We start from the raw sequence: 14,357 nt of genomic DNA on the forward strand, positions 1-14,357 counted from the left end.
TGGTTCCAAGTGCTGAGTAGCGTGCCATTATTGGAGGTCCTAAGCCGTGTGTCGGATTATGGTCGCTTTTCGCTCTACTCCGTAGAGGACCTGGGCTATGCCTTTTGCGGCTTGCAGAGATAGAATGACTGGGGGCTATTGTGGACTTGTGCCCCGGTGGATTTGAAGACTTACATACTCCGTACTCAGTCCGGTTGTTCTTGTTTGCTCTTTCGGTGAGAATTCCGGGGCTTCAGGGGGTGATTGTTGCTCTCTGACCTAAACTGGGCTTTCTTTTCGGGTTTTACATATAGTGCTCTCAGGGTATTTATTTACTTTAGCGGTGAACTTTGTCTGGGGTTTACTTTCAGCCGCAGCCGTAATGTTCTCTCTGGTGTTATACAGTCCACGTCTTGTTGTACTCTGCCTTCTGACCTCAGACCTACCTGTATTGTAGATTCTCCGAAAATTATAAAAACCAACAGTCAAAATCAATCGTTTTATTTCGTTCTTTTAAGTCACAATTTAAGAGATATGAAACAGGAACCAGAAACCCTGATCCTCCACTAGAAACATCCCATGAAATTCAGCTGACCATCCTCGTTTTTAATGCAATTTCCCAGGTTCACCTGGCTGTCTTGGATGTTTCCTTCGCCATCATCAAGTTGCGCGTGCAGCATGGGCTCATTGGAACGACCTTCTAGCTTGAAGTCAACATTGCGTGCACTTTTCGAGAAGTCGTGGGAACCCCAGGCCAATTGCCCTAGATTAGCATGATAATGTTAGTTTCAAGTCAGATACGGAAGGATGGAATATCGGTCTGATTTCGGTGGTGTTGGGAAGTATACTAGCAATCGAGGGAAACACCACCGAGAACAGAACAGAAAGTTTGTATGATCCTTACCCTTGTTTGCCCCGAGGAACGCATTCAGATCTAGCTCTGAATATCTAGATTCCCCGGAGGGTCGCTCGCAGTAAGCAGTAAGGATATGCTTATCCTTGAGATCGATGCCCTGGGATGATCTGTGGAAGCCCATTTTGGCGTGTTGGACTAGAGTAATATCAGACGTAGACCACGGGCACTTATTCAAGTATGAGGTATAAATGAATCAACCAATGGGAAATGTAAATGGATATGATGTGCAAGTTGCCTGTTTTCTGTTTTCTATCGTCTGTTGTATTTCCTCGAGACACTAGAAAGAGAAGAAGAAAAGAGCAAGAAAAAGGAACAAAAGTGAGGCTCTTGATATGAAAGATTGTCTAGTATATGTTTATTGCCTCTAATGACATCGATATGTTGTAGATGTCTACTGTGGCCATTTGGAAGTGCGGAGGCGGGTGGCTCTGCCATCATGGTTTTCTAATTATGACACCTGCGGCAGAAGTTGATTTTATACAGCACACCCATGTAAGAAATGCGGAGGGATGTAAGATTTCTTGCTAGACTGCTAGGCGGTCTGTCTAAAATAGAGTGTGATCTTTACCCAAGGGGAAGGTCATAATGATCTCACACAAGTGTCAGCCTCACACACGTATCAAGTGTCGGGCATTAGTTTCAGCAGTCGGGCAATAAGTATTACAAAGGTGATGGTGGCTTGGGAAACAGAGTTGACGCTAAAGACTCTATTTGGGAAGGATGGTTATACCCTCCAGGGCTAATCCATGGTAGGTACTGTACTTACTAGGTATGTACGGAGTATGGAGAATCAAGATTGCTGTCGATCTCTCTATGTATTTCCCATGGCTATGTCTTCTTACCTAAAGAATAGAGTTTCCATTTCTAAATCTAGATTTTAAAACTCGTTGGCTCTTCAAGAGCTGAGGTTTACATATCCAAAATGTTTTAGACTGCAGTGCATAGAGACATGAAAGTAAATGGGTCGATGTGTAAAGACGTAAATATGTACAGTGTGTATTCTTGCAGATGATCTACTGGTCTAATGGTCTAAATTAGACCATTAGACCAGTAGACCAGTATTGTACAACATAGTTCAGAGGTGATCTACAAGAGAAAATCACCCAGTCCCCACACAAGTCCAGGATAGCCTAAGTCTTGGCGGAATAAAGTTGGTTAGCGTACTGCACTCCCACGGGCTGTGTTTCTGGGTTAGCGGTAGAACTGGGGGACTCCATGATTCTTATTTCTCTTTTGGTTGGGGCACTTGGATTCCACGGTTACTGGATCGATCTGCTTACCATGGCTGACAGTTTCAAGATCACCGGGGGGGGGGAGTTTTTCAAGGTTGGTATTGCCATATATTTGAAGTTGAGACTTCTTTAGAAAGAAAGGGTACCCCGCGGAGGTAGGAGTAAAACTATATATTGAAATGCTAAGCACTTCCCGTCAATTCCGGCGATATTCTGACGTAAGAAGGCTAGATCAAAAAAAAAAAAAAAAAAAGAAAAAGAAAAAGAAAAAGAATAAAGTTGATAGTAAAATTAATCCAGTCGGGACTTTTGGCCCCCAATCTATACCATGTTTGGCCTGATGTCGCGACAAGCGAGACTGATTGTTGCTGATTGGATACATCTGATTTTGTGTTCCTTCACATCTGCGGAGAAAATACCGCCCGAACATTTCCGGTGACCCGCACAGCATGCCCCCTTGGGTCATTGGATCTTGAACTCAACGCCAAGAGCCGTCGAGGCCTGGAAGGGAAGGCAGCGTATTCGGTGTCAAATGTGTCAAACGTGTCAAACATAGTTACCTAACTATTAGGTAGGAATGACATAATCATAATCTCTGTGCGACTATGGTGCCACGTGTGAGCTAAATAATCCTTTTAGAGTAATCATCGTCATGACTGCAGTTCATCGTAAATATGGTAGGACAGAAACTCCCGTCCAGATCAGAAGGTCGCACACACCGACTTTAGACACATGTCTTGTTCGACGTCTGATCCCTAGAAAACGTGGTCTCCAGGCCCAATCTGACGCTGTCACATAAATCTGCATATTACACAGTTTCAGGGAAGTCACTACAACATCGATTCAGAGGTAGATATACATACTCAGATACTGACTGGTCCTTAAAATTACATACCATTTGGGCTACAGTAGAGTGCATGATGGCATTCCAAGCGAAGAGCCCTTTTTGCCTTTGAGCACTTACCGTTATGTGCTGGATTCAGCCCCTGGACACTGCAGGGATGAGCCCATTCCACGAAGTTCACTGGGCTCTCCTTTTTTTTTTTTGATGATCATTCTCAGTAATAGATGCTGGAACCAATCTCACAGCTCTCTCTGATCCCTGTATGTCTGGAGACTAGACCATCAGGGGTTCAGCTCCCACTTTGGGCTTATTGATGTCGTATGTTGTACACTTTTGGTTTCCTTATGCTGTACGTTCCAGCCCAGTGGTAACTTCACCGGAGAAGGAGATAGGGTGGTTCCGGCCTGGGGCAACGATCGCAATAGGTCAGTCACCCTAGGGTGTTAGGATAAGGGATGCGCAAAAGAAAAGAAAAAAAAAAAAAAGAGAAATCGAGCTGTGGATGCGGTGATCCCGAGAGATTGGTCTTACACCCCTGGTTGCGGACTAAACGTTCACACGTTGCCTCCAATCCCCAGGTTCCAAGTGGTGTGAGAGTTTGGTATTCTTTTTCTTTTTCTTTCTTATACTCCGTACAGTTGACTGTTTTTTTTTTCCTGGATTTCTACATTCGGTTGTGATTACCGAGTTCAGCGTTTAATCTCTCATCTGACTCACAGGCGGGTAGGAACGGCCGACTTCCGCCTGTCAGGCTAAGCTTGAATCTTAGCGAGAGTGGAAGAGTGGAAGAGCCACTCCCAGTGCGTCTGAGATGGCGTCTAGGATAGCACACTGATTGACTCCTCTTCTTTCCCAACGGGGTTAACGGTGTCCCTTGACAGCGACCCACAATCCAGGGTCCGCCAGATCGAAAGCCTTGCGAGGCAAAATGGTCGATCGGTTACTATGTTTTCCTGCATTATGGTTCTATATTAGTTATCCGTTTTGAAGTCTGGGGTCTGTTAATAGGCCCCTGCGTATATGTACATTCTCTTGGCTGGAACTACGTTCTCTGGAACGCGGGATGAGATTTGGGAAAAGAAAAAGAGAAAGAAAAAAAAGCAAAAATAAAATGATGAACACACATGTGAATCAACTTGATTTCACCCATGGAACCTTTTCTTTTGATTTGCCTTCTAGTGATTATCTCCTAGAAGCAATAGGGTGTACTCACATAGAACTGGGAACCATAGAAATACTTCTAAAGTTAGGGCTAGATGGCTCTTACCAACAGTCCACTTCGTTTCAAGAAAAAGAAAATAATCTTTACATGGAACAGTGCAATATAGAGTCTATCCCTGCTCGAGAACATGGGCTCACATGTGCCTAGTGGACAGCCTAACCTATGAAGGCAGCTATATAAGCTACCCATGTGGTCCACCTAAAATGACCGAGTGCTATATTAGACGATCCTTTTTGGGGGTTTCCTTTTTCTTTTTCTTTTTCTTTCCTATTTCACTTCTTTTTACATCTTCTTGGGTATTTTTACATATTTTACATATTTTACACATTTTATTATTTTATTATCTGTTTTTTTATTATTATTTTTTACTTTCTCCTTGGCCTACTGCCCCCCTGTACCCAGAGGCTCAAAATCTCGATCGTCACTGGGAAATGAAAAAAAGAACTAGAAAATAATAATAGTGGAAAGTGAAATTTAAATAAGTCAGATCATATCTTGCTGACTTCCAACTGTTAATACCTCCTGGGTAGTATCTTCCCTCTTTTATTCCTCTACTTTCTCTTTTATCTCCTTTTAGTCTCTTCACTTTAAGATCCCCAAAGCTCGTATTCTCCACGTGCTTAATTCAACTTATTCTTCGAACCTCAACGGCCCCCAAAGTTATTTTTGGAGACTGTTGGATTAGGTCACGTTCTCATTTCTCTATAACTACAGGGCTTACGCCCCCATCGTCAACTACTCCTTCACAACATTCACCTGTGGAGTCCTTGACTCCAGTCCCAGTTATCTCTCCGCAGTCTTCAAAAGCCAAAATGGTCGGTCCAGGCGGCGGCCCACCACGCAAGAGCCACACCAAATCCCGTAACGGCTGTAAAACATGCAAGAGAAGACACATTCGATGTGATGAGACCTTCCCGCAATGGTATGTTCTTCAATCCACATCGGGACACTAGTATACCCATACTAATTCCATCTAGCCGCAATTGCACAAAGCACAACTGCCGCTGTGACTACCAGGATGCAGCTGCTACTCAAGGTGGTAGTCCCCCCGCGCCGCGCGGTCCCGACCTCCTCATTTCACCAGAGATCGAAATGGAAATAGACAATTGGCATCGCACTGGCGTGCCTCCGTATCCAGAGCTCTTGCAGTGCCCACGTTCTGGGTGGTCTGGCTTGTCGCGAACTGATTTACGCCTGATTCACCATATAATCGGGCTTTCGATTGACTTGCACCGTCGAGGGTTGAGTGGTTGCACTGTGTGGGCACAGAAGATGCCCAAGTGAGTCCTCTCTAGGTTTGACTGCGGAGATCTTTGCTGACGGACATTCCATAGTTTCCTGGCCATTTCGCTGGGAAGCGAATTCGTTATGAGCTCTATCTTGAGCTTTTCGGCATTTCACCTTGCCTTTCTTACGCGAGACCATGAGACTAAGCAGCTGGCTTTCCGCCATAGAGTCACGGCTCTCCACGGGCTGCAGACCGCTCTGGGCTCCTTCTCGAAAGAGAACTGCGATGCAATCCTCGCGGCTTCTGTTCTTTTATCATGGCAGGCGACAGACCAGTGAGTGTGATAGGTCAGCTCCCTAGAAATCCCCCCAACTGACACCAGAGCAGTCAAAGTTGGGCATCTTTGCAGCACGGCGTCTCTAGCGTCCTAGAATCCATGCATCCATATTGGAAACAAGAGTCAGACATTGCACAGTTGATAGAAAACCAACGAGCACTGAGCACAACAGATGTTTCAATGGCCGGAGTCTACCAACCCCTCGACGAAGACATGATACATCTAGACCAAACGATCCAGGCCCTCCGAATGACACAGAAACGCACTTCCCACAATCTTGAGCACTCTCAACGCCTAGGAGAACTCATCGAATTCACCCAGAAATTCCGTGATGACTTCCCCAACCAAACAACCGAACAGTCATTCAAAAGCATCCAAACCCTCCGGCGCTGGCTCTTCTGGCTCCCACCCTCCATGCTCCGAACTAGCGAATCAGACATCAGTGCCCTTCCAATCCTAGCCCAATTTTTCGCCATCGGCATCTCTCTCGACCGCTTCTTCCCAGAGCTAGGTGGCGCATACCTAGGCGCCCTATTCATCGGTCCTATCGAAGAGATGTACCGTATAATAGCCACTCACAACGCCACAGACCCCTTCAACACCGAGCTGCGTCTAGCCCTAGAACTTATGGACCTGCCCCGCGGTATTGTTGCCCGCTATCGCAGTCGCCTCCCCCTCCCCTGGTCTCCCCGCTCATCAGTCGACCAATACTCCCCTGGCCCACCTAGCCCTTTCCACCATAATCTACACGAGTATCCGCTCGTCGCCTCTTCCTCTCCCGCTTCCGCATCACCTTCTTATGCCGCTTATACCCCGCCCCTGCATTCCCCTCCTGCCGTCACTATTGCCAACTCTGCCTTTCCCATCCGAGATGGCTATGTATCCGCCACATCCTCGCATTCTCTATATCCGCCCTCCCCACAGCTCCTCGATAACCACGACGTACACCTCGGTCTCTCGGATATGGGGCATGGTCATCCCCATTCGCATCATCCTACCATTTCTCATTCGGCGGCTTACACCCCGCCGTATGGTGATGCGCTGTGCGCCGGTTTGCCGCGCGCGGATGGCACACTCGGTCTCAATATGGAGGTCTATCCACAGACACATCCGTTTGAAATGCCGGGATTGGCTGCTCCCGCTTCACTTTGGGCTTGATTCTCAGGCTGTGCTGGGTCTATGATATGGATTTATCTATACCCGAAAAAGAAACCAAAATGGGAAAATTTGGACTACCACCCTGAGCAGGGTTGGTCAGTCGGATTCTGGCTATTGGGTACCAGAAGGAAGATATAACCTCTCTCATTTTCCGAAAATACGGAGGCTACCGTGTTATGTTCTACTGGGAATTGGACCTGGAGGACATGTGCTTTTTTGATCATTATACGCGAGTGTTTCGTTTTCACCACTCGACTCTTTTCTTACATATTCTGGCCTTATTATTTTATTTTTTTTGGCTGAGCCTGAGCGTTGATGTGTGATCTTGTATCCGATCTAATGCTCTGTTTGGTTTTTATACTCGGCTGCAGTTGCAAGCCGGAGGCAATTGTCTCGAACGATATTGATATATATACCCTGGTCTTATCAAATCTTCTGTTAATCTGACTTGGAGTGTCTGTACGTGTGTTAAGTAATGTCCCTATTTGTTATTTGGAACTGTAGCTTCAGAACTATAGCCATCCAGCCTTCTGACTCTCAAATCCGTCAATGAACGAAAGATCATTATCTCACTTCCATAACATCCCAATATCTAAAGATAGCAACCCCCTCCCAAACTCTCATAACCGAAGAATGCACTTGCACTTGCACCTCACGCACACCGATCGTCAGGTACCACCCAACCCCCGAAGGTAGCCACCGGTAACCATCGCCACAGACCCTGTGCTAAGAATAGATGAAACGAACCAACTCAAAAGCACGGGACATATATTAAGGGAATTTAGACTACAGATCCATTCCTCTGATTGATACCCCGCCGGCCACATTTCTCCAGACCTCGTATTCGGCCGCTTCAAGATCTGTCCGAATGGGGTAGCAAGCCCCCGAGCTAGCACCAATTCGGTTCCACTGGAGGTTTGAAGATATCCGTATCTGTATATCGAGTGTAAGGTATGAGCGTTCTAAGACGTGATAGCTGGGATTGGAGATCAATTATTACATATGGTAGTACTCCGTTTCCTTCATGCATACAACGTAGTATGACATCGTCTTTTTTGCAGGGGCTGCAGCCCTATGTGCCGAGGGTTATCCATTTTTGGTAGACAGGTTGGGGTTTTTACTTTGTTCATTTAGTTTTGGGTTTTGTGTGAATGCAATGGTCTCGTTGGTTCGAGTGTTGTTATTGTTATCTTTCTATCGTATTATCATTACCATTAGGGTTCGATCTTCACTACACGGAAATTGAGTTAGCGATCGTCCTCGGTTCCTCGTGTTTTCTATATTTATCCTCTTTTTTTCTGGCTATTACATACCCGAATTTGGAGCTCTTGCTTCTTATACACTATTTTGTGGGTAATATTCCGTGTTGTTATCGGAGGTGGAGATTGAGTGGGAATATTGAATATTCGCGTCTTCGATAGCACTCTTCGTCTTGGTCCTTGCGCTAACAGATGATCAATGCCACTTAGTCTGTGTACATGTAGTTGGGATCGGAAGATTTTGATTGCATCTAGTTATGCATCTAGTGATAGGCATATTTCGAACTAGTTTGGTTGGAAGATCGGGGATATCCGGCTGTTTACCCTCGTTTCCTTTCTGTTCATTAACACCGCAGGAGAGTTGGTTTTTACTGCTGTTTCTGTTTTTAATTTCCCCCTCCGAAGACATTCTGCTAATTGGCTTAGTATTGAGTAGTAATTTTGTTCAAAAGTTGAGGAACAAGTATAACTAATCGCTCTTGTTGATATCCATGAATGTAGTTGTATATTGGCCTTCCGCAGAGTGCATCTTTGCTCTAAGTGAGCTCTTAAGATCATGGAAACTCCATTATTTTTGCCGTAGGTTCTAATACGGCCACAGTTTTATAATTCTGGCTTGCATGTTGTTCCCAATCTGCTAGAAAATGAAAGTGACCTCGTCTACTATATAGTGGAGACACACGTGACTTGAGGCTGTCACTCTAACTTCACGTGATAATGACATAACCGCATTCCTGTTTGGGGAAGAAAGCAACCTCCAATCGACAACATAACATCTTCCATTCAATCGCCCTCAGCATCCATCACAGACAGTCAAAATGGCTGATGTAGGTGGCTGGAGCACCATCGAGTCAGATGAGGTACCATCACCACTCCCATGATCTATCCAAGCAGCAGCATACTAACACAAGCTAGGGTCTCTTCACCTCTCTGATTGAAACACTCGGAGTAAAAAACACCCAATTCGAAGAGCTCATCTCCCTAGATGCAGACACAATACGGTCACTAGGGTAAGCAACCCGACGTCCCATAACCCACAATTCCACCACATCCAAAACCTCCAAAGAAAACCAACCAAAGCTAACTCCAACCCTCCCAAACAGCCCAGTCTACGGCGTAATCTTCCTCTTCAAATGGACGCGCGAAGCTGCCGGCGCACGCGCCGAAGCCCCCATCGACGGAACCTACGATCAAACCGCCACAGACAACAACAACCTCTTCTTCGCCGCCCAAACAATCCAAAACGCCTGCGGTACACAAGCCATCCTCTCCGTAATCCTCAATCACGACAACCCTCCGGATTCCCAGCCAGCCATTGAGCTCGGCGAAGAGCTACGCTCCTTCAAAGAGTTCACAACGGGATTCCCGCCGGAGCTTCGCGGCGAAGCGCTCTCGAACTCGGAAGCGATCCGGAGCGCACACAACAGCTTTGCGCGGTCAAGCCCGTTCGCTGATGAGACAGCGCGGCCGCAGGATGATGAGAAGGGTGCGGACGTTTACCACTTCATTGCCTATACGCCTGTCAATGGGACGCTGTATGAGCTTGATGGATTGCAGCCGTATCCTATTAGCCATGGGGAGTGTGGGACTGGGGAGTTCCCTGAGAAGGTTATTGAGGTTTTGCAGAGGCGCATTGCGCGGTACCCGCCTGAGGAAACGCATTTTAATCTCATGGCTGTTGTGAGGGATCCGAGGGAGAGAGCGAGGGATATTGGGGATGTGGAGACGCTTGAGAGGGAGGAGAGGAAGAGGGCTGCGTGGCAGTGGGAGAATACACTCAGACGGTGTAATTTCGTTGGGTTTATTGGGGAGATCATGAAGGGGGTTGTTGGGGCCAAGGAGAAGGAGAAGACTTATGAGGAGTGGGTTGAGGGTGCGAAGAAGGAGACGCGGAAGAAGCTTGAGATGCGCCGGTAGAGAGCTGGACATCAGTGGATTTTTTTTCTTTCTATTTCTGATTTTCTACGATGGCATTTCAGATACCCTTTTTGAGATGACGAGGATGATCAAAATGAAATGAAATAAGACAAGATATGGTATTCGATGATGATGTTGAAACCCCAACGCTATAGTGTAGTAGATACATGTAGGTGTGATAAATCACCGATTTGACGCAGTTTACTGGCGTCCACATTGTAAATCATGATAATGTGTATGAACAAGTCTCCATCCTGAAGATCCTCATTAATGCTCCTCCGATTCTTAGTATGTGACAAGTCGCGACTTGATGTGCTCCAATAGAGGCGCAGGCAGTTCCTCTGCTTTGATCAAGTCCAGTGACAGCAGGTCACCCCAGAAGAACATGACTCGGTCCTGCGCGTAAGCCAGGTAGTCAAAGTCTCCGTCATCTTCTTCGTCGACATCCGCATCGACAGTCGGCGTCTTGGTGTCATCGTCATTGTCGTTTTCGCTTGGCCCGTTGCGAGCAGCAAGCATCTCAGCAATACCTTCTTCCATGCCAGGCACCTTAGCCTGGACAATACCCCAAGCTACCCACTGCGCGGAGTTCATCGCCCGCCACATCCGGGTCTGCTGCATGAGGAGTCGCACCTCTGCGTCAAGTTCAGCCTCCTTAGACTGCTCATTTTGCGAAAGCCGTGAGCTGGGTCTTTCTGACACATCGTCCAAGTCCAATGGTGCAACCGCAACAGGAGCGCGAGCGCGAATAGTCGGCGAGGATAGAGGTGAAATAGGTCCGCCGGCGCTATAAGGTCGGTGGGTAAGGTAGGTTGACACGAAATTGTACTGCTGGTCCGATGTCGGGTAGTTGCGGTTGTTGCAAGCCCATGAGCGCTCTTCGTCGTGGTAGTTGTAGCACCACTCGGTCTGTTGCAGTTAGCATCCGTTTGGATTGGCAATTGGGTTAGCGGACTTACAAAGTGGTTGGCGAACTCGAGTCCACGTGTATTGGCGGAAGAGTACTCAAAGTCGATAACGATCAGCTGTTTGTGCTCATTCGCAGGCAAAAGCAGCGGTGACTCCGTGGCTGGCTCCATGCGAAGTAGGTTGCCATATTGGGTCTACACAACATGTCAATAACACAGCAAGGAAGGTGCGAGAGACAGAAACACTTACATCATTGTGTGCAAATACTAGCTGTCGCTTGATCTCGGCAGTTCCACCAGAGCTGGCAACCAACCAACGCCGGTAGTTATCCACGGCTTTGCGGAACACGTCCCACGTTACGCCGCAGACATAGCCGCGGCGACGCCATGGTTCCAATGCAGCTTTAGCCTCGTTCTGAGGAGATTGGATTTCTTTATCCAGCCAGGTCATCACTTGCTCGCAACGGTCCACCCATTTATCCCAATTCTTGAAGATCATAGGTCCACCTTCGCGTTCTTCTTCAAGAAGTTCAACGCCATCATGCAATTCTCTCATCCGCTTGGCAACCTGTCTCGCCGTCTCGGGCATCCGCAGCTCCTTGGGAGTGAGTGGGCGAGCCTCAAAGTACTCTTCGAACCGGCCATTGAGGAAAGTTCCAAGAATGCGTGGGCCAATGTTCTTCTTTCCGAGGCGACGAAGAATTTGCAGCTCGTTCTCTCGGTCGATTAGATGATCGACTTGAGGACCGTAGATACGCAAGAGAAGCTTCCTGTAAATCCCATTAGATGTGTCTCAAAAGTGAGGTAAGCAATTTGTTGCTTACGGTGGGGGCTTCCTTGAAACCAGACTGTTGCTATCGGTCTTCGGGGGAGGCAAGTTCTTCGGCGGTTCAACTACATACACAGCGTTGGTGAGAGCACCGCTGAGCCTGACGACTTCAATCTCTGGCGCCAAATCTGCGGGAACTCTGCGCCAGCCCTTCAATTGCAGGGTATGCACAATACGCACGATCTCAGACTTGAAAACAACCCAGGCCTCGGCATCCTTTGCTTGTTTCACACTCGCACTGGAGTCGGTGATTTCTTCTACTGCAGCGCCACCGGTGTAGGCAAGCGTCTTTGTATTGTCAAGGAAAGCTTCCACGCCTGGAGGGGCCCCGTCGACATCTGTGAGTTCAGACTCGGATGCCGAGCCTCTTCGTAGGCCTCTAAGGCGATGCTTAGATTGCCGTTTGACAGGTTGTTTGTGGGGGAAACCCATTGCACTTCTAGGTCGAGTAGTCGCATATTGGAGGAGGATTTTTTCCAGTTTATCCAGGGAAAAGGTGCTCTCCGAGGTGTTCGAGGTGTCCGAGCTGCGTCTTTCTAAAACACCATCTTCTTCGGTTGACTGGCTTTCGTTTGTTGCATGGGGAGTTGCTTCGGCTTTCCGTGCTTTACGATTCTGTCGTCTGGTTTTCTCATGGTGAAGCCATTCGTATACTTGGTGGAATAGACCCTGCTGGGTATCTTCTTCGGGTTTGATGGATTGCTCTTGGTCCTCGCGATGCTTGGAACCTGAGTGATCCTCTAGAGAAGGCATGGTGAATGATGGTTGCGCAATGGGCTTTGGTGACACGTGATCTCGATAGTGTCTCAGGTGTGCTTTGTCGGGGAGCCGACAACAGTTCCACTTGTGTGCAAGGCCTTGGTCAAAGAAGCTGATATCCAAGCCTGTTGCCGTAGTAGATGAGTCTGTGGGGAATTAGTATGGTTGGGATTAAGAAAGACGAATGATTCGAATGAGGTGCTGGGGCGAGAGTCGAGTCGCCTCCAAGACGGGAATTACAAAGGGGACAGCGTGTACTTATATGGAGGAACACACGATACAGTGGATTCCTTATCTACACGAGAGTCGCACACAGGAACCTGCTGGAAAGGAGATAGAGCCTACCTGGGGGGTTTGAAGGGTATCTTCACGTGTAAGCCAAGATACGGAGGCTCAAGGGCTTATCTCTTTGAGCACGCGACCAGTTGTGAAAGCTATTTCTGACCGAAGAAGTGCCCAGTCGAAATGATTGTTTAAGACAAAAAGGGGAGACCCTAAGGTGGGGGGAAGATAATTGGACCCCTTAAAACCAGTGGACGGGTTGACAAGCGAACGGAAACGTCCCATCGGTCAAGTTAGTCGGATTTGGTCCCTGGAATGTTACCCACAGATTCCAAAAATGATGAAATCTGGGGAAATTCAATGCTAAAAAGGAACCTCCAATGTAAGCATAGAGCACCAGGAACACTGTAAAAGAAAGTCCTTGATCTAAGTCTCTAATGGTGGGGGAATATCTTCCCAAAAAAAAAAGTGGCGAAAAAAAAAAAATGGATGCTTATCGCTCAGGTGACTGTTTTTCTCGGTGCCTGGCTAATCGGGCAGATACCGTTCCTGGTGTCATCCGCTTCTGGTTTACTTATCGCCAACACCTTCAAGCTTGGAAGTAATGCCTGAAGGGCTCGTAGTGATTCGCAATATCCGAGTGGTCGCTCGACTCATGGCGTACTCAATGGCGCTTTATGGGGATTTGCCATAGCTTTCTCGCTATCGGCACCGGTTGCAAAAAGAGGAAATGCCGCATTGTTAGGCAGTTGCCCGAGAAGCGATATAGGTCAGTCATACAGGTACATGGCGCTCATGGCTTTCAATTTGTCGCATGTGGGAGATGAGCTGACGCCAAAGGAGCATTGCAAGCCTTTCTTTGGTCTTGGCTCTAGTCTAGTCCTGGAAACATTCGTGGGGGGTGTTAATCAGTATGGAGTATATAACATGTCAAGACTGGGAGATCGGCATTCTCAAAGTCTCTAGCAGACTCCCGTTAGAAGAATTGGCATTGACTATTGACATATTGACATAAAGAAGAAGTTGAGGAGGTTGGATGTTGGATCGGACATCAGAGAGGGGAAGCTTGGTAAATTACCGTATCAAGTATGGTCTACGGTATTGTTCCGAGTCTTAATTTGGCTGCATCCAGGCATCAAAACAGTCATATGAAAAGATATCGGTATTAAGTAGTATATTATAGCTATACATCTATCTATGTATGTACGTGGGAATTCTCTCTGTAGATAGGAAAAAAAACTCGTTGTCCTTATCCAAGATTTGACCTCCAGGTAATCCAGGGGATGCTTCACAGCCCCAGAGCCCTGATATCTGGGCACCATCTACTCTTGTTACACAGCGTAGTAACTTGATAATTGCCAACCACACCTGGGGAGTGGTCTTCATTCAACTCGTCATCCCAAATGTATATCGATCACAATTTAAGCGAGGTGTCCCCTCTCGCTCAAACTAAAACCCGATCCTAGTGTTTATAGGTGCTGACCCGC

The 14,357-nt window shown here is 47.2% G+C and overlaps 4 protein-coding genes across 4 annotated transcripts; 2 read left to right on the forward strand and 2 right to left on the reverse strand.

The window, feature by feature from the left end:
- Positions 1-545: 545 nt before the first annotated feature.
- On the reverse strand, positions 546-1,016 carry N7455_003387 (CVNH domain-containing protein; the record flags this gene model as incomplete). The annotated part of the gene is made up of 2 exons (XM_040962214.2): positions 546-742; positions 884-1,016. The coding sequence occupies 2 exons, from the start codon at positions 1,014-1,016 to the stop codon at positions 546-548; spliced, it is 330 nt and encodes a 109-aa protein (XP_040807356.1).
- Positions 1,017-4,714: 3,698 nt separating this feature from the next.
- N7455_003388 (putative C6 transcription factor RosA-like) lies at positions 4,715-7,193 on the forward strand. The gene is made up of 4 exons (XM_040962206.2): positions 4,715-5,115; positions 5,171-5,473; positions 5,528-5,755; positions 5,809-7,193. Exons 1-4 carry the CDS (start codon positions 5,006-5,008, stop codon positions 6,914-6,916), a joined length of 1,749 nt encoding a protein of 582 aa, XP_040807342.1. The 5' UTR covers positions 4,715-5,005; the 3' UTR covers positions 6,917-7,193.
- A 1,744-nt stretch (positions 7,194-8,937) lies between these two features.
- Positions 8,938-10,092, forward strand: N7455_003389 (putative 26S proteasome-associated ubiquitin C-terminal hydrolase; the record flags this gene model as incomplete). Its single annotated transcript, XM_040962203.2, has 3 exons — positions 8,938-9,035; positions 9,091-9,185; positions 9,279-10,092. The coding sequence occupies exons 1-3, from the start codon at positions 8,994-8,996 to the stop codon at positions 10,090-10,092; spliced, it is 951 nt and encodes a 316-aa protein (XP_040807346.1). The 5' UTR covers positions 8,938-8,993.
- A 107-nt stretch (positions 10,093-10,199) lies between these two features.
- On the reverse strand, positions 10,200-13,304 carry N7455_003390 (uncharacterized protein). The gene is made up of 5 exons (XM_065604473.1): positions 12,934-13,304; positions 11,825-12,734; positions 11,251-11,770; positions 11,052-11,195; positions 10,200-11,001 (listed from the first exon to the last, which is right to left on the reverse strand). Exons 2-5 carry the CDS (start codon positions 12,580-12,582, stop codon positions 10,378-10,380), a joined length of 2,046 nt encoding a protein of 681 aa, XP_065462964.1. The 5' UTR covers positions 12,583-12,734; positions 12,934-13,304; the 3' UTR covers positions 10,200-10,377.
- Between the last annotated feature and the right edge of the window lie 1,053 nt (positions 13,305-14,357).

Source organism: Penicillium solitum, assembly GCF_028829755.1.
Source record: "Penicillium solitum strain IBT 25940 chromosome Unknown utg000001l_segment0_segment0, whole genome shotgun sequence".
Lineage (NCBI taxonomy): Eukaryota > Fungi > Ascomycota > Eurotiomycetes > Eurotiales > Aspergillaceae > Penicillium > Penicillium solitum.

Excerpts from the sequence above, each read along its gene's own strand:
- N7455_003388 (XM_040962206.2), top strand. The coding sequence starts at position 5,006 with ATGGTCGGTCCAGGCGGCGGCCCACCACGCAAGAGCCACACCAAATCC. Across the intron at positions 5,116-5,170 it reads GATGAGACCTTCCCGCAATG|CCGCAATTGCACAAAGCACA; the intron begins GTATGTTCTTCA and ends AATTCCATCTAG. Across the intron at positions 5,474-5,527 it reads TGGGCACAGAAGATGCCCAA|TTTCCTGGCCATTTCGCTGG; the intron begins GTGAGTCCTCTC and ends GACATTCCATAG.
- N7455_003390 (XM_065604473.1), bottom strand. The coding sequence starts at position 12,582 with ATGCCTTCTCTAGAGGATCACTCAGGTTCCAAGCATCGCGAGGACCAA. Across the intron at positions 11,771-11,824 it reads GTTTCAAGGAAGCCCCCACC|GAAGCTTCTCTTGCGTATCT; the intron begins GTAAGCAACAAA and ends TGGGATTTACAG. Across the intron at positions 11,196-11,250 it reads TAGTATTTGCACACAATGAT|ACCCAATATGGCAACCTACT; the intron begins GTAAGTGTTTCT and ends CATGTTGTGTAG.